Source organism: Helicoverpa zea, chromosome 14 (assembly GCF_022581195.2).
Source record: "Helicoverpa zea isolate HzStark_Cry1AcR chromosome 14, ilHelZeax1.1, whole genome shotgun sequence".
Taxonomy (NCBI): domain Eukaryota; kingdom Metazoa; phylum Arthropoda; class Insecta; order Lepidoptera; family Noctuidae; genus Helicoverpa; species Helicoverpa zea.
This window is the reverse complement of record NC_061465.1, coordinates 3,193,738-3,220,903: the sequence shown is the minus strand read 5'-3', so window position 1 is coordinate 3,220,903 and position 27,166 is coordinate 3,193,738. Positions and strand designations below refer to the sequence as shown.

Here is a 27,166-nt window from a genome sequence, read left to right as displayed (position 1 = left end):
TAAGTAGTACATTAAAGTTACGATAGATGGAAGCAAGTGTCTTAGATATAAGAATGAAATCATCTCTATTTTGTGAAGATTTCTTCTGCTTTAAAGCATTATTTTAATTTGAGTCGAACTACGTATGCCTTTTATAATCAGTGTGCCACATCCAACGTGGCAATGCCGCCAGCCTATTGGCTACACTCCCGGGAGACAGCGATGAGGACCAATTTTTCGACACCCTTTATTATGTTTAGGATTCTTATTTATGTAAATATAGATAGAGTTTACTTTAAAATAATGTACTGTTTATTTACAATAAATTTAGGGGTGTGAGTACTTACCTACTAGGTGCTTACGTACGAGTATACTGATCATTACGTAGACAATATTTACATAGGTACCTACCTGCCTAATTGGCCATTTATGGGTCCAATATCAGTTAGATATGCATTAAAGAAATACTCTACCTATCTTAATTTTGAAGTTACGATTTTTGTTTCTTTCTAACATAGGTTCTATCCTCTGATTTATCTATGTCATTGGATTTTAAAGCCATGTAAATCTATACTAATATTATACCTAAAGAGGAAAACTTTGTTTGTTTGTTTGGTTGTAATGAATAGGCTCAAAAACTACTGGACAGTTTTTACAAATTCTTTCACCATTCGAAAGCTACATTATCCACGAGTAACATAGCCTATATTTTATCCCGGTACGGGCAGTAGTTACCACGGGACGCGGGTGAAACCAATCATTTTCATTATATCATCCGATTGCCGTCCACTACTGTACGTAAACCTCCCTCAACGAACGCCAACCAATAATAATTATTCCGATCAATGTTATACAAATACACAGAACAATAAAACAATACAAAACTTAAAATTGTTTAATTTAATGACTGTGAGAGAGTGTTTAACATTATCAACTAAAGAGCTAAATATATTTGTGATTTAATAAAAATACAGTCTAAAGCATAATATAATAGATACTAAAGCGACACTGTTCACATTTCTAATTGCGTTATTGTAATTCATTTCAGGAGTTGTTTTTTTCTCTTCCTGAATGCTCCTGTGTGAGTGCTCTTTAATTTTCTCAGGCCTTGCTTCATCAGATGCCATATCTTGATCATAATTATGTTCAGTTGGTTTAGCAGAGACAGTAGCTAGACGTACAGTAGTGAATGTTTCTTTACTCTTAGTTCCATTATCTTTACTTGCTTTTTCTATTTTATCTTCTTTGGGTTTCGTTGCTTCAAGTAATGTATCTTGGTTAGAACGTACAGTTGACCTCAGCGTACTATATTCTGTGCTAGTCTTAGGTGAAGTTACTGGACTAGTGATTGCTTTGGTATTTTGCTTCACGGTGGTTTTTACGGCTTTCTGCGTTGCGGCTCCTTCATTTCCTGCAGTTGATCCATGAGAGGTGATATTGGTACAGTTTGCCAAATCCCTTATATCTGTGTAAAAGAGCTTTCCATTGAGCTGTGTGTCGTCGTAATATTCGTAGTCAGTGTTTTGCGCTGGAGGATCGTCTTCGTCTAACGGTTGACCTGTATTCTTCTCCGTATCTTCAGTTTTAGTCCAGAGTTCCTTAAGGTTGTCGTCGGGGTTACATTTGAGATTTTCTGTGGCGTGCCGCAAGTAACTGTTCTGTGTCTTGTTCATTAGAGACATGAACCATTCTAAACGGCAGTCGCAGGGGAAGTTGTTGTCTGAAACATGAAAGTAAATTTTGTTAGGAAATAAATTAGACAGACACGTCCAAATCTTTTTATGATAAAAATTAAATTAATTGACATCTTTTATTCTGAACTACAGAACTGAAAAGGTTTTTGCTTCTATAAACTACATTCATGCATATAAGCCTAAAATGATAAAAAAAGCTACTATGGTTACTAAAGCATAGTTTTGTTGTTCAACACACAAATAAAATATCTTTATCTTATATTTAACCATATTTACCGGTTGCCATTGATTTGGACGAGAGCTAACTAATAAATAGTAGGTACTTTCTTAAATCGAAATGTTCATGCATTTTTATAACTTGCAGTTTGAGAAGCTAAAGTACATTATTTGTGTGATTATGGTATAACAGTTAATCAGAGGGAATAATTTTTATTTTTAATCTCTAATTCTCTCAAAAAAATTCTTACCTTCCACATCCAAACTGCTAACATTGCCGTAAAAATTACTCAAAATCGGTGACATCACTTGCGGCTTTAATTCAGTAAGCTGGTTGCTTTTCAAGCTTAAACTTGTCAAAGAGTCCAGACCTTCAAATGTTTTCACATTTTCAATGGTAATCAGCTTGTTATGCGCTAAATTCAAGGCATTCAATAACCCTAAGCCATTAAATGCTTTCTCGTCTAGCATCTGAATCTTGTTCTCCTCTAAATTCAGAGTTCTCAATTTTACAAGTGGCAAAAATGTATTATCTCCGATTACCTCCAGACTGTTACTACTGAGATCTAATTTTTGCAAATTTCTTAATCCGGAAAAAGTCTCACTGTTTAAACTAAACAGCCCATTTCTGTCTATTTCAAGCTCACTTAAATTAATTAAATGCACAAAGGCCCTATCATGTATCGTCGTTATTTTATTGTTTGTCAGATATAATCTTTCTAAAGATGGCAGTTCAACGAAAACATCTCTGTTAATCTCGGTTATGATATTGGAGTCCAATCCAATAAGACTTAAATCTCTATGATGAGCGAACGCATTCTTTTCCAAAACTTTGATTTGGTTATCGCTTAGTGTTATTTCTTCAATAAGGCTTAAGTTAGCAAAAGCAAATGCGTCAATTTTCTCGATGTTCCCATACTTGATGTCCACTTTCATAAGTTTATCCAAGAACGTGAGTGCATATGTTGGAATATATGGGATTGCGATGCCTCTTGTGTTGGAGATTGTTAGTTTGGTGGTATCTTTTATGACTTCAAAACTGTTCCAAGTTTTGTCGTCTCGAAGGACGTCTTTTTTTAACAGGTGACAGCTAGCACTTTGCACCATATCTTTGTTTCGACTCGGAGTACAGTAGCACTGTATGGCATTCGTATTGTTGTACACGGGATCACAAATGTTAGTCGTTGTTTCGCGTTTTTGATGGTGATACCATTTTGCTTCGGCGAAGATTGATGTGGCAAAGGCGAGTGTCATTATCCTCCACAATGCCATTTTGATCCTTTGATACTGCTTGCCTGAAAAAAAATCAGAAATTACATATTAGAAAGTTATTAATTATTAATGTTATAAGTTATTAATGTTTAATTTTAAGTGTGTAGAGTAGTTTAGATTAAGTATCTGTAAAATTGTCAATACACTATTGCATTAGGTTCTCCTGTAATGATAGTTGTATTTTGTGATAAATAAATAAATAAATAAATAAATAAATAAAAATTATCAAACATAAGGCGTTTTATGTACAATATTAACTGCTTGAATGCCGCTAATAAGAGAACAATAGAAAATCAATTGTGTCTATGTGGATCCACGCCACCGGCGTACAAGGGGTTAAGGATAGCCATGTACATATCAATTGTAATTCGATTATTGTAGTTCTTAAAAAGCTGAAGTCTTTGAAGTGACTTAAACACATTATTTTGATGTCTTTTGCATAATTTACGAGTACGTATCATACGTAAAAGCTGCACCAATAAATATCATGTGGACTATTCATCATTAATCTCCGAAGTAATAAGCCAATTCCAATGAGATTCCTTTTATGCGATTATTTATATTTCGGGGTTCGTAAATATTAACTTTATGTTCTCAGGGTATTGGAGCAGATAATATTAAAATGATGTCGCATTGCTGCCGTACACAAAATTCGCTGCAGTATTAAATCATTGATATATAAAGTCCTATATTTATCTGTAGTGGCTGCAGTAGTATTCTATTAGGAACTTTCTGCACATACCTGAATAAACCTTGTCTAGAACTAACAAGAGACTATCAGAATGAATGCTTAAAAGAAGACATCAGAATCTCTAAATTGGTCAAGTTTCCCTCGATTTTTGTTATTTACAACTTCAGTTAAAACAAAATAATATTACAGAACATCCTGAAGCTCAAGATAAAATGTAGAATATTTATCCAAGTGATTTAGAAAAAGCGTTATTGGCAGTGGGCTCAAGTTAAGCCCCCGACACTCTGGCAAAGATCGACGGCCATTTCTCAAATGGGATTTAGTTAACTTCGTAACTTTGTACCAGGTGGCAGCCGGGAAAAACGTCTATATTACATGTTATTTTATACAAATTGAAAAACCTGCTCTTCGTTTTTCCTTATAGAAGCAATTTTTATGAAGTAAATATAAATGCTTTATTTCCTGTCCTAGTTTTTTGTTAACTTTTGTCTGAATATTCTGAAATCCACCAAAATTATTAACCTAAAGAGGCTTTTTGGTAGATGCGCTCAAGATTTGCTGATCTAATTTGTAAAAGTTTATCAGTTTCAAAATCAGTGTCATATAGGAGAATGTTTTTGATCATTTTCCATCTTACACTAAAGCCGGAATGAATGGTGTCTACATTATGAGTACCTAGGATAACAATATTTTTGAGATTAACACAAAATTTGGTCGTTTATACCACCTGTGTTGTGAATAACGATGACTCAAACTGCCGTGAGGGTAATTAACCCCATTTAACCCCATACCTTTTTATTAAATGCCAAGGATAAATACTTTTGCAATGTAAGACTGTGATTTAATAAATTTTTTTCTATCTACTAAGGAGGGCTAGTTGGAAACGGCTAGCATATTATTTAAAAAACTATTCAGGTTGGATGTTAGTTTCTGAAGTGACCCACTGTAATCAGAACGAGCCGTTTGCTAAATCGGGAACCTGGGATACTTGTTAGACAAATAAGTAGATAATAATTTAACCTTGAATTAATAATTGCCTTTGAAAACCATTCGTCTGGATATATAGATAACTAAACGGACAGCGAACAGCCCACACAGAATTACCTTGTTACATACAATACAAGTTTTACAAACGTATTTTGCTTATCTTAATGTTCCAGAATGTCTTAATTTAATTGCAAAGCTAGCTGGATTTTTGTATTGGATGTAGGTAAGTACTTATCAGTAGGTGTTAATTTAGATGAAAACTATAGGTACCAGTACCTAAGTATGTAAAAGAAGATATTTGATTTTGCTGTCCAGTAATAGTAACGAAGTATATCATTAAATTATTTACCAATATTTATCTACTAACTCGGTGTTATAAATATCTACTTACATGTATTTTTTAAACACCTAACATATAATTAAAAGGTAACATTACATGAGTATTCAATCTAATCTAATCTTTAGATACCTAGACAAAAATTATTTCAATATTTAAATGCAAGCAAAAGCGAATACTCCAAGCATGATTAACGATTCATGTCAAAAATATCGATTAGGGAAAACAAAGTTTTATAGATCCGCTATCAATAACCTTTCCTTGTGCGCGTGGGCCAGTATTTCTGTATACACGAATAAAACGTATTTATAACGCCTGCTAAACATTTGAGCAATACTCAAACTTGTTCTAACTAAAGTTGTAGGTATAACAAAAGAAAATAAGGTAAAGGGGAAACAGACCACAGAAAAATTAATGTCAAATTCAAAGTTACAGTTTAGACGTAAAAAAATATTGCATAAAATAAGTGTATGTACCTACGCAAATTAGACTGGACGAGTTGCTCACAAATAATGTATCTAGATTTAAGGTTATTTAGATGTATTATTTACAGTTAAGGACATAAAGTATCAAAAAATATGTCTATACCTTAAAAACGCCTTTACCTAACTAACTTCGAATACCCAAATATTTAGCTCTCGATTGTAAAACAACTTTAGCACTACTTTAAACCGTTTCCATCGAAGCGATAAGACAACATAAACGCAGACACTGTTTACACGGTTTTAGCTATATATTGTAAAGTCGCGGACAAACTTTGCAGTCTCTCCTATAATTCTAGCTAACTCAGATACATTTGATTTTCAACCGTATGCTTTCAGCAATAAGATGGAAAATTGTTCAGGTCTTGTAAGTAGGGAGTGCCGGCTTTTCTGGGCTCAATCAATGGATTATTTTGTCTCTAACTGCGCCCAAGGGATAATTGCCTCGCCAATGACCGAATTCAAAACGTCACTCAATTTTAAGACAAAGGCTGCTATACATAGTACCGTCTTAGTAAGACTTCACAAAGAGTATACCAAATCTATGTATAAAATAGGATTGAGTATGTAGGCAATACTGTTCAAGTTCAAGCGCAAGCAAAAGTTATTGATTTCGTTTGAGGTATTCTAAAAGAAGAAAAAATAACTTGCTTAAGAGTGTCTTTACAATTTATAAACAAAACAGCATCCACATTATGGAACGCAACTCCGCAGTCGAAAATAACAAAATTAAATTCCGTCTCACAAACTCCGTTCGTTACTTGAAGTAGTTTTGAAATAACGTCAAAGTCAGAATCTTTATGACGTTATAATAAAAGCAACTACACTTCTACATGGTTCCTCCATTTTCCTCCGTACACTTGCTTGCACATTAAAGTACGCACTGTTACGTCTGTTATGTTCTTAATTAGATTCGCCTGTCAATTTGGTGTAGTCTGACATGATTGAATCACGTCAATCCAATCCGAGTACATATTAATTCGTGATGAGTACTTGAGTGTGCTCGCAAGTGTACTGAATTTGCTTATTGTAATTAATTGATGTCAGTCTTCAGGGATTTGTGTTGATGATAATCTATATAGTTATTAAGAAAGGATTAGGCAACAGGTGAAGACTAATCCAAACGCTTAATACTCATTTTCAAAATGGGATCTGATATATGCTGTTAATTTTTACCGAATGCCCTATTAGGGTACGATAATTTGGGAAAACACTAATGTCAAATAAATTCAAAGCTAATTTCTTCCATACTTGATTAAGTTTCCAAGTTAATAGGAAGAAGAATACCAAAGACTGGAATTTCATTGGACGCATACAATTTGCAATATTGATCCAATCGCTTTTGGGCATGCTTGAATAATGAATCTATTTGAATATATTTGAATTTGGAAGGATCGTATTAGCTCTCGTTATGTTTGGTCTGGTCATAGTCGATCTTTCTTATAGCCTTTTAAGCGCTGTTTTCCTAGTATTGTACATTTAAAAATTTTGAGCTTTCTAAGATAGAATACTTACCTAGTACTTACCTAGTTTGCTTAGTTTCTTCATAAGTTTAGATATTAAAAAACGTATTGAATAGGAATTGGTTTGGTGCCAATATATTTTACTAATTTGTTATTGATTAATTTAAAAAAAATAGGTCACAGCTATTTATACCTTTTTGAGTTTTCATGACGAAAATAAAAAATAGACTCAATAGTATGCCATTGCCAACTTACCAACTTCTTAAAAACACTTCAAACACAACAACAGAGCAACTAACTACAGTAAAAAAACAAAATTTCTCACGTACAATTCAGGCCATAAAATCTAGGCAAGGATAACATTTGAAAGAAATAAAAACAAAAATCACAGTTTCATGCATTATTCGATAAACACGTGTTTATCGCACACCAGTCGAATCTGTACTAGACCTTGTGTACATTATGTTCCGAATTGTTCTAATTACGAGTACAATAGCTGTTTATTAAAATTGTGTAAATATTATGTGTGATAGGAACTGTAAACTGACAATGTCGTTATAACAATCTATTGAATCCAACGTAAGGGAGCCCTAAATGATAAATAAACAGTGGTGCTCATTAATTGGGCTGAACACCTTGTGATTTTAGTCGTATATTATATGGACCAGTTTATTTTTCGCTCTGTAGCAGTAACGAGCTGAAGGGCTGAATAAAATTCTGGCTTCAATTCTTGTGAAAAACTGTCTACAGCAGTGTGCGATCTAGATAGGTTTTGGTGTGGTTTTTAGGCATGGGATAAGTAATAAAATTTAACAGTTGTTGCGTTTCAACCCGGAATCAGTACCTACAGAAATAATTTTCAACGGGCATCTATCTATTTGTTTAATGAATCTATATCCATAAAAAAAACACTCGTTATTATACATTATATCTTGTTATCAATCATACATATTATAAAGGACATTTTAACTAGATTTTTTACCTTTTTTTTGTCTCTTACGATAGCAGTTTCATATAAATCAACAACGCGTTGTCAAGCAGGTAAGTTAAAAGTAATGCTAAACATACAATCGCAGATATTTTATTTACGAGAGCGGATTGTGTCTTTTGCGCACTGTCTTAGTATGACTTGGCCACTACTGAGCACTACCGACCCAAAAAAAATGTACTCCCGAGCTCACGCTTACATAGGTGTGCAAGTACAATTACATAAGAATGGCTCATCCAGTTTCTTAAAAAAAGACAACTGTACCTACCTGTATGTTTAATCAAACAAAATACCTAATAACAAAGCACTCAATGTATGTTCTCAAAACAAAATACGCTTGAATGGTAAGTAGCTGAACAGAATTCCTGTCTTCAGACCTGTATTGAATTTCCCTTTAAACAAATTCTAGAAATTAAATTGTACATTTTCTCTGCGCTGTAGGCGGATTTGTCAGCAAAACAGACACGGTGCGAAGTGTGAACGTGAAATTGCAAACAAAATTGTAAAATCCAAGTTAGGACCAGGTGTTTCCTTGAACACTGGTCAGCCTAAACCCTTTCGAAATGATTTAGGCCCAAGCTAGCGTGAGCGCTAAATCTTCAAGCTCGTAAATTAAGTTGTGGGGAAATGGTCCTAAGTAGATGTATGGACTTTTATTATCCTCGAAAAGGTAATCGTTGACGCACGTATTGTTTTTTCTTGCTGTTTACGTAGACATATAGATGTCTTTAAGTTTTTACGTAAACAGCAAAAATAAAACCCTAGTAATTAATAATTTAGTTGAAAAAGAAAAGAAACATTAAGTATAGTCTTAATATTTTCTAGGTAGATGAGGTTTATCTAAAGACCACTTAGATGCGTTCCTCGGTACGCCATTGTAAAATGAAACGGCTTGGAAAACTATCAACTGCTCTCAATTACTACCCATAAAGGTTAGACGACACTCGGTACAGAAATTATGTTACCAGGGCCCAGCAGGAGTAGCCCAGTGCAGTTCACGATATAATTCAATATGGAACCACCCTTGTTTATAATGTTATTGAGAGTCTAGCTTCCAGTAAAACTTTGTATGATCAAATGCCGATCATTTGGCCAGAGTGCGCAGCACAGCTCGCCTCCAGTGGAAAATAATGGAATTATTTATTTTTGCATGTACATTTGTAATTACTATATCGGGTGTGTCGTTCACAATCACATTAAATCCTATCGCATATACTTTATGATATTCTATGACGAATTGTAAAAAAAATAACCTAATCCATTCAGTGGTTTAACCACAGCAATCATTTTTCGTTTTTATAATTTACAACATCATGTGTAAAGCAGAGATAAAGTTAGGAGTATCAAATGTTTTGATCAGTTGACAGCTGTCAGTTTTCAAGGGAGAATTTCAGTTGTTTGTAATGACTGGCTTTTATATGGTGTTCTAATTTTCACACATTTTTATTCTAATTACTTTGTTTGAAAAAACATTTTTTTTTATTTTTACGTATTTTTCTTTTTTGTTTGTATTAATCGACATATATTAACCAGTATATTAACGCATTTCATTTAATGTGATTGTGAACGACACACCCGATATAAGCAATGGCATAGACACTTGAGCGCCACGTCTTCAACAGTTCTTTCGCATTTACAGCTTAGCTTATTAAAATGATGTTGATTAAAAATATTTTATTAGTCTGGCTACTGCTGGGCAAATTCCAGTTCGAATTCTTCCCACTACATTACCATCCCGCCGCGTCCATAGAAATAATTTCAACGAAGGTACATTACAACCTCAATTTTCCATTAGTGCATAATGCTTCATATTTACCACGATAGCGAACGTTTTCTTTACTGGCTCCTCTAGACATCGTAAAAATGAATTCACGGCTCCTCGGTGATCGATGAAAGCAATTCCGATGTTAGTGTTACCATCAAGTTATGAAGCGAAGAATGACAGAACTTATTTCCTTTTTAAACAAAATGTAAAATATTAAAATATAAGCTTAACCATTTATAAACTGGTGACAGTTTTAAGAAATCAGTCTCTTTCCTGTTGACACTACCATCAATTACCAAACCATGTAGCAAACAAATAAAGATTGAATTAATACATGATATTGTAGTGAGGTTCTTGTGAACAATAACGTAATATGATTAAATGATCTAATTGTGCTTGCCTCGCTTTCACGGGTCACGTAAGTAACCAATCGTAACTCATTGTTTAGGCAATTCACTGCTGTAATAATTCTTAAAAAATAAAGTACATACCTACACTGCAAAAAAATGGCAATACACAAAAATATCTAGGTCTCATAATTAATGCACTCAACGACTTCTATTAATTTGGTACATTTTTAATTGAACAAATTAACGTTTTGTATCATGCAAATGAAGAAACTGACATTGTAATAATTAATAGCGTGGGTTGTTCTTAAATGCTTCTTAGCTAGATTTTGAGTCTGACAATAGTCAATTCGGATTTTAGAATAGAAGTCATAAGCAATCGGAAGAAATACCTACTAACATCATCTCGGCCACGACAATCTCGTCCACGTGGCCGAAACGGGAAAATTGGGCCCACACGTCAACCAAACGAATTCAGCTGTTTTATGGAAAGAGCAAGCAAGCCGAGTAACTCGGCCTAATAATACCTATAATATAATGAAAAATTATTATGTAAAGGATGCAGCATACGTCGCTGTAGTCAAATCGATATTCTAGAAGTATAATGTCTTGCATCCGGTCGCATGAGTCAAGGATATGCATACGAATTGCAATATTAATCGAAAGATTTTAGCTGACAATTTAAAAATATCACTGACGTTAAATTGTAGAATACGTTTGTATATAGGGACTGAATATGGTAATAGCAACAGCTAGCTTTTTTATTTGTAGGTCCTGTAAATTTCAAAGTTTCAAATTATTGTATTTTTTTCACAAGAATCATTATTTGGATCTACACTTCAAGTAACATGGCTTCTGAATATAACTTTCTTCTTTTTTCACAATCGGCTTTTGCCTTTCTTAAATATTTATTGTTATCATAGAAGATTGCAAAATACTTGCTGCACCGACCGCAAATAAAATTGGGATAAGGCAGGGTGGCGACGAAATTCATCAAAACACGCGTAGCTCTTTTAGTTAATCGAAAACGTGCAGTACGAAAGCCTTTGATTAGAATCGATCTGTATTAGTCGCCCACACTTTATCCTATTTGAGACCAGTTCGCCAATCTAGAACTAGTCATGTTGTAATTAAAGTCGATTATGATGCAACTGACACCGACGTCAACTTGGCCGTGGCGCGAAATGCAAGGATTTTTGTGAACATAATATAGATAAGTACATCATTTCGAAAATAACGAGGATGTGTTACATAACAGTACCTAACTGCTCAATTCGATTATTCGATTTTTTGATGATCGATTCTGGCAACACTAAGATGAAAACGTTAATCGGCGTGCAGTGCTCTTAATAAAAAAAATGCATAAAGGAAGTGACTATGTGAATGTGTACTAAAATAAATAGCTAAGAATAAAGACTACAATTTCCATATAAGTAGGCTTCATCGCTTTATTAGATACTTTCCCTATCCCATACTATTTCTTACTATGTATTTACAAAATACCTACTTACATGAATTCGGTAAGACTAGTAATGTCACTACAAACCTGAAGCAAAGGCTGTAGTGTAAATATTTCACACAAAAAATTTAAATACCTCGATAATCAAAAGTATTTGAGCAACGAACAATAAAGCAGAAATAACGGAAAACATCTGTTTTCAATGTGCAGAACCTCAAGAGGATTATGATTTATCTCGCCACTCCAAACGTTGTGAAGACGAAACGTTTCAACTGGAACTGTGTTGAAAACTAGATAACATATTTCCTTTGTCTAGCTTTACGGATGGTATTTGCTGACTGGTTTTTTTTTTTATTTTATTTTAATAATATCTACACTAAACCCTACATGTAATATGTTAAATACTTAACAACGTTTGTAGGAACGTATGCCACATGGGTAATATTATTACTATCTTCACGCTAATTATTGTAGATGAATTCTGATGGAACTCGGCAGTTATGTATCTGTTATGGACCAAGTGATAAATTGGGCATTATACATAATGCCCGGTCATTATGAAAAATGCCCAATATGAGAGTGCAATTTGATAATAATTATTCAAATAATCAAATTGACCGGGCACTATACATATTGCCCGTGACCTTTTGGGCAAAGTAATATAAACATATTTAATTTCATTTTTTTTTATTGTTATTGACATTTAACGTAAACTAAATATTAATAGCATGCAACATGCAGCAAGCATGGCTTCTGTCACGGCTCCGGCGGTCCCATGCGAGCTAATCGTCGCAGATGGTTTTCACGCTCAACACCGGCGAGCGTTAAAACTACCTGCGCCTCAGCTCGCAGGCCGCCTTGACCCCCCGCGCCTACGCGATTTTGAATTGCACTCTAGGGGTAGGGCAGACAAGACTACGTGGAGTCTTGTTTGGAGCGATTCGTTTTCGTCACTGACTTCAATTTTTAATACAATGTTTTGAATCCAAATTAAATTCTACCATAAAAAAAACGAGCCAAGAAAAATGAGATCAAGAAAAACGATGCCGCGTAAGTAAATTAGATGACAATTGTCCAATAAATAATTTTGTGGTTAGACTTAAAATTTCCCATAAAAAAAGAACATATAATTTTCGAAACAATAATCATAAAATATGTAGCAAGTAACAGAATTTGTTTATTAGAACAATTGCCACCCTCGCACCGCATAACATATAGCTTTATTATCAAATTGCCCAACTGTCATGTAGCAATATAATAATGCCCGTGCAATGTGATAAATAATGAAGTTGAGATAGTTATTAATCACTTGGCCCGATAAAGCTAGACATTATTCATAATGCTCGGGCATTATAAATAATGCCCGAATTAATCACATGGTCCATAACATATCTATTGTAAATTAGAATGATATGTAGGCTACTTTTTATTCATGTGCGGGAAGAAGTTCTGCCCTACACGCGAGTGAAGCTAGCCACGATATAAAAATATTGAACCTAGAAAACTGTGTTCAGACAGGTCGACTTTAGACCACTTTTCATTTTATTTTTTTTGTAACTTCTGTAGAAAACTAAATGAAAATAACTTAAGACTCTCAATTCCCAATTGTGTACCTAAAATTAACGTCTTGTAAAAGTTTTAAGTGCAAGCCTCAGGAGACTTACTATTGTATTTGAAACGCGAAAGTTTTGATATTAAAATTAAAGACGCGACAATATTGCGGCATCAGGCATCTTCAATTTCACAAGTATGTGCTGAGCGGGCTAATATTAAAAAAGGAGCTCGGGACGGGAACAGTCAAAGAATTTGCTAAAAGAATACTTTTTCAAATCTGCGTCTATGTTTTTTTTATGTTCAGTAGCAAAATAAACGGGTTAAAGAGAATATAAAGATTAAGTAAAATAAACATTGACGAATATGAATAGTTTTAATGATTAATGACGTAGAGGCACCACGGGCAGTTTAAATAACTTCTAATTCAATTTATCAAACAGGAATACCATGCACAGTTTTGCAATTTTAGAAAAATGTAACTATCCCAAAAATATTGCTCGTGAGTGTACATTACAAAACTAGAGAGTGGTCTAAATAACTCTGAATTCCGAAAACCAATGTTTGGTTAACAAACCACTACTCCATGTTATACGCGTAGTAAATTCAAAGCAGAAAAGCTAACTAATTAATTCAATAGGATTTTAGGGTATCTTGTTGTGGTAAACTGCAAGCCAACCCTGATATAGTTGGGAACAGACTAGACAGAAGATGATGATATTGCGGTACAAATAGCCACTTCTTTGAATGTTTATAAATATCAGTTTACAATAATAAAAGTGATATATTTTTCCGTGGCGGGCTAAAACCAAATTATTTTCCATTACGTATAATTATTGTGAAAAACCTAAGTTACTAGGAATTGCTTTTTACTGGAAACTTGTCACATACACGCTCCGCTTTTAAAAGGATAATAAAATTATTATTACGGTTATTATAATTACCAGGAATAGTGCTATCACTATTGTTTGTTGGCTTATATGCGCTAATGCCAGGAACTACAGGTCCGGTGAGAAAAATATCGTTTAAAGCAAAAGTCCCGACTTATTGAGGAAGTTACCATTCTGGCGCAATATACAAGGACCTATGTTTCTAATCTTACATTATTTCTAATTTTTATCCGGGTCTACGAAGTACCTATAGCTCCCATGTGAAACTCCTGAAGAAAGGTAGTACTCGTACATAAGTTAAACCAAGACAGCTGTTAGAACATATTTTGTAACAATGCAAACAAAATAAGTGTGAATAAAAAACGAGTTAGGCACATTTATTGAAGCATATAAACCTACTTTTTCGGGATTCTACTCCGTCTAGAGGACATGTAAGGGCAATTTTGAATGTTCCTATGTAAGTATGTGCCTTTACCTAAATATGCTTGAATTTTCACATAAGTTATTCTTCACAAGTTAAGTGAATTTACTTGGCTGTCATTTACAAAGTCGTGTTACTTAACCCGAGCTTTTATCAAAAGTAAACACAAGAATACCTGAATTGGATAATAAATAATGACTATTTTAAAGAATAGAGCAAATCAGCTAAACATCTAAAAATCTGTTTAAGTGAACATTTGGAACAAGGGTTATATAAAAAAAAAACTATCATCGTATCCTTAAGATTAATTTAAGAAACAGTAAAACTCGTAGCAACGTTTTATGAAGAAAGAACATACTATATTTTTCCGATTTTAACCATCGCAGTAACACTTTTAGAGTGTACAAAGGCCTTTTTTACAGAACCTGGCTCATGCAGTTAAGTACAACATGTTAACCCCATTAGTGAATATGAGTTCGTATTTAATAAGGATGCACGTTATGCGAAATGAAGCGAAACGACGAGGTTTCCTACCTTTTGTTGAAGCTTTTAGCGAAATTGTTGTAGATTTTGTACCTACGTTCTATGTGTACTGTTGACATGACAAGTGTGTAGGTATGTGATGATTGCATGGTTCCTATATAGGTTAGTATTTATGTTGATAATTAATTAACGTTGATGATATATTTTTTTTAATATTCCTAAATTTTAAGCAGACTTTCGGGTTTTGCCATAACTTTGTAAATAGTTAAAATAAGTTTAGTGTAGTGTACTCACATGTTTTGTTTTGGGAATCGTACCTATCGATCTTGCAAATTATTGTATTCAAATGTTTTCTGTTAAATTTTAAGTTTAAAATGCAATATCATTAATAAAGTGTTTTATACTAGGTACCTACTTAAATTGAATGTGATGATAGTTCAATGTAAAAAAAAAACTACCTAATCATTAACCGGCAGTATCTAAACCTAATTAACTAGATAAACAAACAATAAAGCATTATTAATAGTTTTAAGAAACGGCTTATCGTAATAATAGTAGCTTATTATGGGACCGTTGACCTATCGTGATAAATAATAGTCAATAGACGCGTTCTACTCCTGTTTTATCTCCCACTATAATGGGTATTTTTAATGTTAGAGCACACTATCTAAAGTTGTAAGTAGGTACCTATATGGGTACTAAATGAACTATAGGAATAGCTGAGTTCATAGACATGAGACACCTGATATACAAGTACTTAAGTGAATATGAAAATGATAATTGGAGGAAAACTGAGTTGTGTGTAAGTATGTAGGTATTAATTTAGTAATTAAATCAAATTAGTCATACAACCAGATGACTGCGACGTAATTGCGTATCATAAAGTAGATATGTATTTTTGACCAAAAAATATTTGAATGGCTCGAGGTGATTTGTTTGTCAAATAAGTATCATCATATCAAATGGTAACAACTGAATATCCGCAAATAATGCTAAATAAATCAATATATATATATAAAAAAAAACTTTTCATTTCCTATTCAATACAAAGCACACATTTATAACGGAAAGGAAATAGAAAAACCCACACACATTTAAAATAAATCACACCCTCAGTAAACTTAAGGTGTCATAGAATAAAAATGTTGCCTGCTACAAAAAAAGAAATCTACCAGCGAGTGATATTTATTCCACTAGTGTTGTGTAGCGTATGTTGTCATAAAGTGTCGGAATAATGTTATGTTCGTGACAATATGGGCCAGTAGCTCATGAACAAACCCGTACTGATTCTAATTTTGTTCGCCATGACATCATATTTCGATGCATTCGATGATTGAGTCATTTTGCTGCTACATTGCTTATTTATGTTTTTTTTTTGTCGCTTCCAGTCTTAAGTATGGCTTTGAATTATTTGAAACTGCAAATTGCTTCCCGTTGGCTTGTTTTAGATGGATGCAAATTGAATGACAATCATGAGTCTCAGATTACATGATGAATTTGTAGTAGCGAAAAAATTTGTTTAACAATAATAGAATCTTGAATTACCTACTGCTTGAGGATTTTATAAAGATCACTTGAAATTGGACTGATCTGCTATGGTCTCAGTTTTACTCTCATTAAGCCAAATTGTTTCTTAGGCATCACTGAAAACACGGCAAAAGTATTTAATCGCCCGATTTAAAACAGATACAAATAGCACACGGAAATATCTCCGTTTAATTTACCTATTAATAAAAGATTACCCGTTTTCTTAGTCACCTCAGTGTTTACGAATAATCGTCTATTTCTGAACTATTTAATCACACTACTATATTTTCTCACGAGCACTTTCAAACGGTCGATTTGTTTATCAATTGTGGTTGAGCTCCTAAAGTCAATGGATTCATCAAGGGAACAGCTGACATCTAAATCTGTCTTGAGGATGAGATCATCGGAATGGTGTCCCATAAACTATACTTTATGGGAACGGCAGTATTAGTGTTTTACACCTATCAACTATTTAGTATTGAGTCAATGAGTCAGCGACTAAAGTGAAGGAAAAAGAAAACTAAGAGTACTCGTGTTAATTAAAGTTTTGAATCCTTTAAAATGGACAAGAATTCGGTGGAGGTATTTATTTCTCGCAGACGTCAACTCTACAACAATCTTCATCTCGAAATATTGAACACTCTTAACAACAAAAACTTTGTTTTACAAATTATTGCCTTTCCAAAAATGTCGCTAACCTAACCTTCGGAAAGAAAAAGAAGTTTCCATTTAATAGCTTAGAAATAATACCCTAATACATTTTATTTGGCACTTATGACTTCCCACATAAAACTGGCATCTGAAACATTTTCTTGTTCCATTCCTTAGGGTTCAATTCCTAATTCCAATATCCTTAGATAATTCAACCAACAGGAGACGTCATTGCTGTGCTTTTACTAAAGCGCTAGTTATACTCGTATATAAACTTGTGCGGTAATTGTTTCACAATATTGACGTGCGTGTTCGTAATTATATGATCAAAAGTATTGTACGAGCATCGCCAGTTAATATTACTTGTTTTACTTTTTAGATTACTTAGCATTAAATTGTTTTGTCGATTATGCTGACCTAGCTTACACGCGTAGTCGATATTATTTAGGTTAATATTTTGTAAGACAGTGTAAACAATAAAATCACTCCGGTAGCACGGACACAATACAGCGGTTTTACTCCCTGACTACATCCCGTCTGCTGCAACAACCAACCTCACCACCACCTCACATACTACATCTCTTCTGTACGGGCTAGCGGCTCGTACATTTTGGTCCTTCGAGCCGGATGGTCGCAACTGGTACCACAGTCCTGCACCTTGTCTCAGGTACGAAGTATTCCTATTTGCGATAGCGAATCGGTTCACCTGGTCTCCCACAAGCGGGTCGCCCCAGTTGAATTGAGAAGGCGCACATATCGTACTCGAGATATCTTCTGATCCTGCGATCACAACAGGCTACGCCAACAGAGAGCGATCCGGAAGCTATTGAAGTCAACAGGAGTTAGTGTCCCACAACTACAATGGACGCTAAACAACAAGAACTTCTAAAGCGGCAGGAAATCATTGCTGAAGGCATCAGGAAAATCGGTGTCAACTTCGGGAAGGATGGTCCTGACCGCAAAAACACTACATACATCAAGGTTAGATTGGATAATCTCAAGGCTCACTGGAATGAGTTTGAGATGAACCATAAGATTCTGCAAGACGCTGAAAACCAGTCAAATGACTACTACGCCACTCAAGTATACGAGCGGGTCAAAGGTGAGTACCTAACAATACTACAGAAGTTGCAAGCCTGGCCCTCTTATGCTCCTGGCGACAAGGATTCTGAAACTTTCGGGAATCAAGGTGAACCCATAAAGAATGTTGGAATCCTTTCAAAGTCGGACGAGCTCAAAACACAACAAGCAACCAATTTCAGAGCTTTCTCACGCTTCACCCGTAACATGGTTATGGCTGACTTGACTGAAAAATGGGATATTGAGGACAAACTCAAGACGCTCGAAGCCCGATGGAAGGTGATCGACGAAGTACATTGGAAACTCGACAACATTCTCGTCGGCAGTGACGTAACCTATGAGCTTGAGTTTTCAAAGTATGAAGGAACCTACGAGTCAACAAAGCGAGATCTTAACCGCAAACTAAATCTCGCGGTACAGCAACGTGACAGCGCACCGAAAATCGAAATACCGGTATTTTCGGGGAATTACGCTCAGTGGCCGACATTCCTAGACCTATACGTCGCTGCGATTCACAAGAACCCTACCTTCTCAAAAGCCCAAAAGATGCAGCATTTGAAGGGAAAACTAAAGGGAGAGGCTGAGCGCTTGGTGCAACATTTATCTGTTTCGGAAACCAACTACGACTCCTGCTGGGAACTTCTTAACCACAGGTACAACAATCGACAGCTACTCTTCACGAAACAGATGCAAACCCTCATGAGTCAGCCAACAAGTCAACATCAAAATGCTTACGAGTTGAAGCGTCTACACGACACTAGTTTGGAAGTAGTGCACGCCCTTCGCAACTTAGGCATAGACACTACTACGTGGGATCCCATTCTAGTACACATTCTTGGGGGTAAACTCGACTCTCAGACCTACTCCGATTACATGGAATTGAGAAAACATCCCAGAGAGCTTCCTGTGTTTGAAGAATTTATTCAGTTTATCGAGAACAAGTTTACAGCGCTAGAATCTACAACGAAGAAAAGAAATCCATCTAACTTCAACAAACAAGCATCCTCATTTCAGGACAAGGAGGCTACATCATTCCACAGGGACGTCTACAAATACAAAAGGACACCCAAGGCAAATCACACAAGCTCCGACAAAAATTGTCCTATCTGCAAAACAAATCACCTCTTAATTAAGTGTTCATCATTTCAAGAAATGAGCCCGGAACTTAAATTAAGGTCACTCGAGCAATTGAACATTTGCAAGAATTGCATGTTTACACACAAAGAAAATAAATGCAACTCGCAAAAAAGGTGTAGAGTGTGCAACAATGCACATCATACCACTTTACATGATATGTTCCGTGACACAGCACTAATCACTCTACCCAACGGTCAACGAACCAACAACAAGCCGTCAACGTCACAAGGCACAGCGAATCACGTGTCAGGAAATTTTAACGAAGTTCTGCTCTCAACAGTCATGCTCAAGGTCAGAGCCATCGATGGAACTTACACAACCTTAAGATGCCTTCTAGATCAAGGATCTCAATTAAACCTTATTACTGAGTCGGCTGTGCAACGACTTGGGCTTCGGAGATACAACCAAAATTCAACGGTATCCGGAGTCGGAACCTTTATAAGTCATAGCAACGGAACGGTTCAGCTGGAATGCGAGTCACTTTATGGGGACTACCAGTTTACAACACAGGCACTGGTCATGGCAAAATTACTTAACAATCTGCCCAACTATTCCTTTGAGAAACAAAACTGGCCTCACATTCAAAATATCCACCTGGCTGATCCACATTTCAACCTATCTCGGCCAGTTGATATCCTGCTCGATGCGGGAGTATACGCCGATATTATCATGAACAATATCCTCCGAGGAACCCTACACGCACCGATTGCGCAACAAACAAAGCTCGGATGGGTTTTAGTTGGAAACACCAAAACGTTTAACTGCCATGTAGTAGTAAATACTGAGGACATCTCTCGATTTTGGGAGATGGAAGAGATCACAGCTCAAAACGATGACTTAACAGTCGAGGCAGAGTACTGTGAGTTACTGTACACTCAAACAACAAGAAGGCTTGAAGATGGGCGATACGCAGTGAGAATACCCATGAAACAAGACTTTGATCAACATCTGGGACAATCAAAACCACAAGCGGTAGCTCAATTCAAACAACTGGAAAAACGATTTGCTCGAGACGAATCCTTCGCAGCCAGCTACAAGGCCTTCATTGACGAGTACATAGCTCTCGAGCACATGAGACCATGCACCATGCTGACAGCACCCAGTTGCTTTTTACCTCACCACGGAGTACTACGACCTGATTCAACTACAACAAAGTTACGCGTGGTATTCAACGCGTCGGCAGTCACGACCACTGGACGTAGTTTGAACGAACTCATGGAATGCGGACCCAATTTGCAACAAGACATTCAAGCCATGATTCTGCGCTGGAGAGCGTTTCAATACGTATTTACAGCCGATATCGAGAAATTTTATCGGCAGATTCGACTTCAGGAAACGGACCAACACTTACAGAAAATAATCTGGCGAAATTCTGCTACAGAACCACTACAAGAATTTCAACTGACTACAGTGACTTATGGCACCAAATCAGCGCCATTTTTGGCCATGCGCACAATCCAACAATTGATCAAAGATGACGGCGCTGAATTTCCTCTGGCAGGAGAGATGCTCTCAAATCAGCTGTATGTCGACGATCTCCTGGGAGGCTGCAACGACATCGTCACCGCAAAGAAGGCTCAACATGAACTAATAACCATGTTGAAGGGCGGTGGATTCAATCTTCGAAAGTGGACTAGCAACAATAAATGCCTACTCGAGAATTTGCCAAATGACCTAGTCAGTCAAGGAATGTTTGATTTCAAAGACTTAGAAACAAACAAAACATTAGGCATAACATGGAATCCGCGCACGGATCAATTTACATATAAACGAATAGCGCTGATCAACAAGCGTGACGTCAACACCAAACGCACATTGCTGTCCGATATATCCAAATTGTATGACCCATTAGGTTGGCTCTCGCCAGTCACACTACGGGCCAAATTGATCTTTCAACAAGCTTGGAAAACAACGGCAGGCTGGGATGAGGAGCTACCCCTGAACATACAACTAGAATGGGAGCAATTCCGCCAACAGATGAACTACATTCACGATATTTACATACCACGATGGATTGGCAACACAGAGCTGCCGTTCGAAATATATGGCTTTTGCGATTCATCTGAACGAGCTTACGGATGTGTTGTTTACTGCAAATCCACTGATAAGGAAGGGCAACAGTTGATTCGACTAGTGGCAGCAAAAACCAAACTAGCTCCGCTGAAGAAACCCATCTCTCTTCCTCGTTTAGAGTTATGTGGGGCGGCCCTACTCGCCCAACTTATCAAAAAGGTCCAGGACTCAATCAACACGCAACAAAAGGTTACAACCTACTGTTGGACAGACTCGATGGTGGTACTAGGGTGGTTACAGGGTGATCGTTGGAAGAGCTTCGTGGCTAACAGAGTAGAAAAGATTAAACAGATTATTCCATCTGACGTATGGAGACACGTCAAATCGCAAGAAAATCCAGCAGATTGCGCAAGCAGAGGAGTCTTGCCAGCCGACCTTAGGAACCATACGCTATGGTGGCATGGCCCCGCTTGGCTCCAAAACAACAACATTCCCAAACAAGAGAATTTTGAAACCAACGAGGAGCTAAGGAGCCGGGAACAAAGTTGTGCAACACAAACAAGCCAAATACCACTTATTGAGACCCTTTTGCAAGAACACAGTTCGATTACTCGTGTAACGAGAACCGTAAGTTGGATACTACGATTCATAAACAACTCACGTGACGTAGCAAAGGCAAAACGGACAACTCAGCTAACGACCGAAGACTTACAATTAGCTGAATACACGATCATCAAAAGTGTACAAAACAAGTCATTTGGCGACGATATTGCATACATGCAGAAATACAAGAAAGTACGGGCCACTAGTAAACTCTTGAACTTGTGTCCAATTTTAGACAACCAAGGCATTCTTAGAGTGGGTGGAAGGCTTGAACATGCCAAATTAAGTAACTCGCAAAAACATCCAATTATTTTGCCCAACAACCACAAATTATCAGAACTGTTGATTGAACAAGCCCATAAACAAACGCTTCATGGTGGTGCCAGGCTTACCTTGGGACATCTTCGAAACAAATACTGGATTCTTGGTGGAATGAAAATAATTAAAAACCAATTAAATAAATGCATAATGTGTCATCGTTATAAAAGTCAACGCAGCAATCAGCTGATGGCGGACTTACCGCCGGCTCGAGTTACGCCGTCGCGGCCGTTCACACATACAGGTGTGGATTTTACAGGCCATGTTGAAATAAAGGCAAACAAAGGCCGCGGCATAAAAACAGTGAAGGCATACATTGCTATTTTTGTTTGTCTATGTACCAAAGCCGCACATCTCGAGTTAGTCTCAGACCTCAGCACCGCAACATTTTTGGCAGCGTTGAAGCGACTTTGCGCACGACGGGGAACACCGAAACATGTCTACAGTGACAACGGAACAAACTTCGTTGGCGCAGCACGAGCTCTAGCTAAGGAACGCCAAGAGGCATTGCAACTACTAAACAAAAACGACCTCCTAAAAAACATCTCAGAATGTGGCATTGAGTGGCATTTCAATGCTCCAGCATGGCCAACGGCTGGAGGGTTATGGGAAGCTGCAGTCAAAAGCATGAAACACCACCTTAAACGTGTTATTGGCGAACAAAAATTGACGTACGAGGAATTCAACACATTCCTGTCACAAATCGAAGCATGCCTCAACTCTCGGCCACTTGTCGCTCTAACAAACGACCCCGATGACTTGGACTACTTAACACCAGGGCACTTTTTAGTCGGCGGTCCGGTGCTGGCGCCACCTATGACATCAGAATTTGACAACACAACATTAACCATACGATGGCGACTGACGGAAAAAATGTACAAGGAATTTTGGAAAAAGTGGTCCCAAGATTACTTACAAACACTCCAAGTACGAGGAAAATGGCAAACTCGCACACAAAACATTGCAGTGGGTGATGTTGTCCTTATAAAGGAAGATCAGATCCCCCCTGCAAGGTGGTTACTGGGACGCGTCACAGAAACGCATCCGGGAGCTGATGACTTAGTACGAGTAGTGACTTTAAAAACCAAGTCAAGTATTATGAAGCGGCCGATAACCAAGGTGTCAAGATTACCCATTGAAACAACACGCCAACTTGAGAAACCTTCTGAAGAGCCTGATAACACACTAAGGGAGTCGACTTCAGCTGCACCATCGCGGCACAGTCGACAGAGACCTGCAAGTGCAAAGAAAGGAATCTTCACAACTTGCTTGAGTACGATGTTGTTGTTCATGACAATGTGTGTGGCACCGTCCGTTCAACAATTAGTTAACGTCACAGCTCTCGATCCGGCCCGCCTTGTATTCTTCGATAAAAGCGCAGACGTTCAGATAATTCAAGACGATTGGCGATTAGTTATTTATTACAACATGTCAACATATTGGAGAAGTGTTTCCGCTGTTGAACAATATGTCACACAATTACAAGAACTCGATCAGCGAAATACCGCCTACTTTGCTATATCAACACAATTCGAGCACGAATTGAGTGAGCTAAGGCACTATCATCAAGTCTTAAAAGATGAGCACGGGAAGCGTGCACGACGAGGTCTTATAAACGGGATAGGCAACATTGCTAACTCCTTGTTTGGAGTGCTCGATGATAAATTCGCTGAGAAATACAGTAAGGACATAAAATTGATACAAAGCAACGAGGATCACTTGCTTAATCTCTACAAAAACCAAACATCGATCATTGAAGGCGAATACAATCTACTGAAAAGGAACGAGCAAGTAATGAACCGACAGTTCATTGTAATCAATAAACAGCTAAGAGAGTGCATTCAGCAATTGAAAACAGAACAAGACAAGGCAACTTTCATTGTCGCCACTGCAGTAGCCGCGAACATGATGATTGATAACTTACGAAGAATACAAGGTACATTGATCGACCTCATTACAGACATTCACAGCGGCAAGGTCGACACTCACTTGTTGAGACCTGATGCGTTCGAAAAACAACTAAACATTATATCAGGAAAGGTGCCGAAAGGATTATCGCTACCCTGTACAAGCAGTCTTAAATGCATCAGAAAAATGTACAAACTATCAAGTGTTCACGGAAAACTTATAGAAGACTTCCTTATATTTGAAGTGACCATTCCTTTGGTGACAGACGAACAATATGAATTAACGCAAGTTATACCCATTAGCAACATAAAAGGAAGCTCCATGGTCAGCATAATACCTACAGCTAAATATATGGCCGTGAACTTGAGAAAGGACATGATAATACCGTTGCACGAACAACAACTGCTATCGTGCATACATATCAACACAAATCAGCTGTTATGCAATTTTGACCTACCTATATATGAAATAAAAACTGCAACAAACATTTGCGAAGCAGACATAATAAACAACCGAGTAGCATCCAGTTGCCGCACAAGAATATCAAGTTGCACGAATGACTGGATCAAACTACACGGCAAGAACACGTGGTTGTTTCGGTGTTGCGAGGAATGCACTATGCGCATTTTCTGTCCAGCTGGAATTACGTCACAGACACTACGAAATACGGGCACGATTGCCTTAGCGACAGGATGCATGATGCGTGGTGACAATCACCTTATTCACTCGCACTATAATCTACAAAGCAAAATGGAATTGGACAATGACGACGATGTTTACGTACCCGAGACAAGCATAAACCATTTAGTTTCAAGTAATAGTAACATTGCCTACTTGACGAATATGACAATAGAAACGCATGAAGAACAACTCGACACTCTGAAGAAGAAAATAGAGCTGATAAAAGATCAACAAGATATACAAACAATAAGGTCAACAGATGCGGAACAACACCATTATGTTCTTTACGGTTTCATGACAATCTGTGGAATACTGTTCAGCATTTGGATCTTCTTCAAGTTGAGGACCGCACGAGAACAGTGCGCCTGTTCACCTCAAGCTCACGAACGCAAGGAGGAAATTGAAATGATGGGAACTTCGGAGAGCAGGACACCTGCACGGGCGCAGGAATCGGCAACAGAAGATAGCTTCGGGCACCTACGAGACAGCCGAAGCAATATCAAGACGGAATGTGGAACGTCTCCTATGTCAGTCCGAGCTGAACCGAGCACGTCCTAAGCTTTCCCTTATTTGTTACCATGTAAATTACTTTATGTTTTATTTTTAAGATTTTTATTTCCTCACTTATTATGTCTAACTGATCTTTTCTGCTAGTAAAATCTTTTCTGTTTATTTTTTTGTTGTTGGCAAGATGTACGAGCATCGCCAGTTAATATTACTTGTTTTACTTTTTAGATTACTTAGCATTAAATTGTTTTGTCGATTATGCTGACCTAGCTTACACGCGTAGTCGATATTATTTAGGTTAATATTTTGTAAGACAGTGTAAACAATAAAATCACTCCGGTAGCACGGACACAATACAGCGGTTTTACTCCCTGACTACATCCCGTCTGCTGCAACAACCAACCTCACCACCACCTCACATACTACATCTCTTCTGTACGGGCTAGCGGCTCGTACAAGTATGAATGAAAAGTTAAGAATGAGCTATCACTTCATTTTCTCAAGCGTTGCCTTAACCCAACGCGTCAACTGACAGACTATTTCGCGTAGTTTTTTTATCATGGCGGCTCCAGTTGGTTCAATGCTCTGAGCCAGTATCTAATGTAATTGGGCCTCTAGTGTATTCTTATTAGAAGTCCCAAGATGAAATTGTGCTATTCCGGAAACTTGTACCTTGAAACTGCTAATGATCTGTGTATCTACTTGATTCTAGTAACTTCTTACTGTCTCATGTATCAGAAAAGACATGTTAAGAAGACTTTTTTGACTTTGTTTTTCATAAAATATTTTTATATTGCCGAAAATATTTGTATTTGATCTTGTTGTTCTACTAATTCCATGTTACATTATGTACCGTAATTTGATTATAACAGGTTTCCAAAAAGGCAGACTTTGCCGTTTGAAAGGTAGACCATGAGTGGTTTTAGATAAGATTTTCTTTAGCGGGTAATTGATCAGGTGAATATGAAAGTAGTTTCTTATCAGACATAATAATTTGAAGGTTCGAAAACCTCAAAAAGAAAATCTTACCACTACAGTTAAAACTAGATCCCAAAGCCAGCTATCTACACCTAACAATTTTCTTTAGTAATTTAATTTCGTGTAGTGTTCAAATAGTATCTAACCATGAAACGGTTTTAGATCACACTATTATGTGCGATTCTAAAATAGAATGAAGAAACTTTGAATGAAGAGTGACGGTTGATTGGACGTTAATTTTTGATTGCTACGGGTGAGGAAAGATAATCTGCAATACTTTCAGGATTTAATGTTGCTAATAGTCCCTTAGTAGTGAAGGAAAATAAATGTTCACAATTTGATAACAGGAAACAATGAATTTAAGTATAACATCAAGTCTTATCAAACAGTTCACTTTCATTACAATATATTCAATCCATCATAGATTTCGGTCGTACACTGTACAATTCCTCTTCTCTGCTTATAAACTTCATTGGTCGTCATTATTTCATTAAGTTTCTTCTGTGATACAATATGTTTTGCAAAAAGGCCCGCTTGTACCTGTAACAGCTCATCACGTACTTTTACGATTTGGTAAATAATTACGTAATCGTCTTGCACAAATCTCACTACACTGAACATCTTCTCATTTCTTTTCAACTCTTCGTCATGACACTGCGCAGTTAGATTCAAGGCAGGCATCACTTGTGCGAAATCTTCGACCAATGTTGCAATTGTGGTAGTACTATACCAGAAACT

At 36.7% G+C, this 27,166-nt stretch overlaps 1 protein-coding gene across 2 annotated transcripts in view; it reads right to left on the bottom strand.

Moving 5' to 3' along the window:
• Positions 1 to 860: 860 nt before the first annotated feature.
• LOC124636355 (connectin-like) overlaps positions 861 to 27,166 on the bottom strand; it is a 76,032-nt gene continuing 49,726 nt past the window's right edge. Inside the window, exons 1-3 of one of the 2 annotated variants that reach the window (XM_047172422.1) lie at positions 7,377 to 7,522; positions 2,141 to 3,184; positions 861 to 1,699 (exon numbers count right to left, since the gene is read on the bottom strand). In XM_047172422.1, coding sequence (XP_047028378.1) covers positions 939 to 1,699; positions 2,141 to 3,161 — 1,782 coding nt within the window. In that variant the 5' untranslated portion in view covers positions 3,162 to 3,184; positions 7,377 to 7,522 and the 3' untranslated portion in view covers positions 861 to 938. Of the gene's footprint in view, positions 1,700 to 2,140; positions 3,185 to 7,376; positions 7,523 to 27,166 lie in introns of those variants that run through there. The other variant, XM_047172421.1, reaches the window with a different exon arrangement.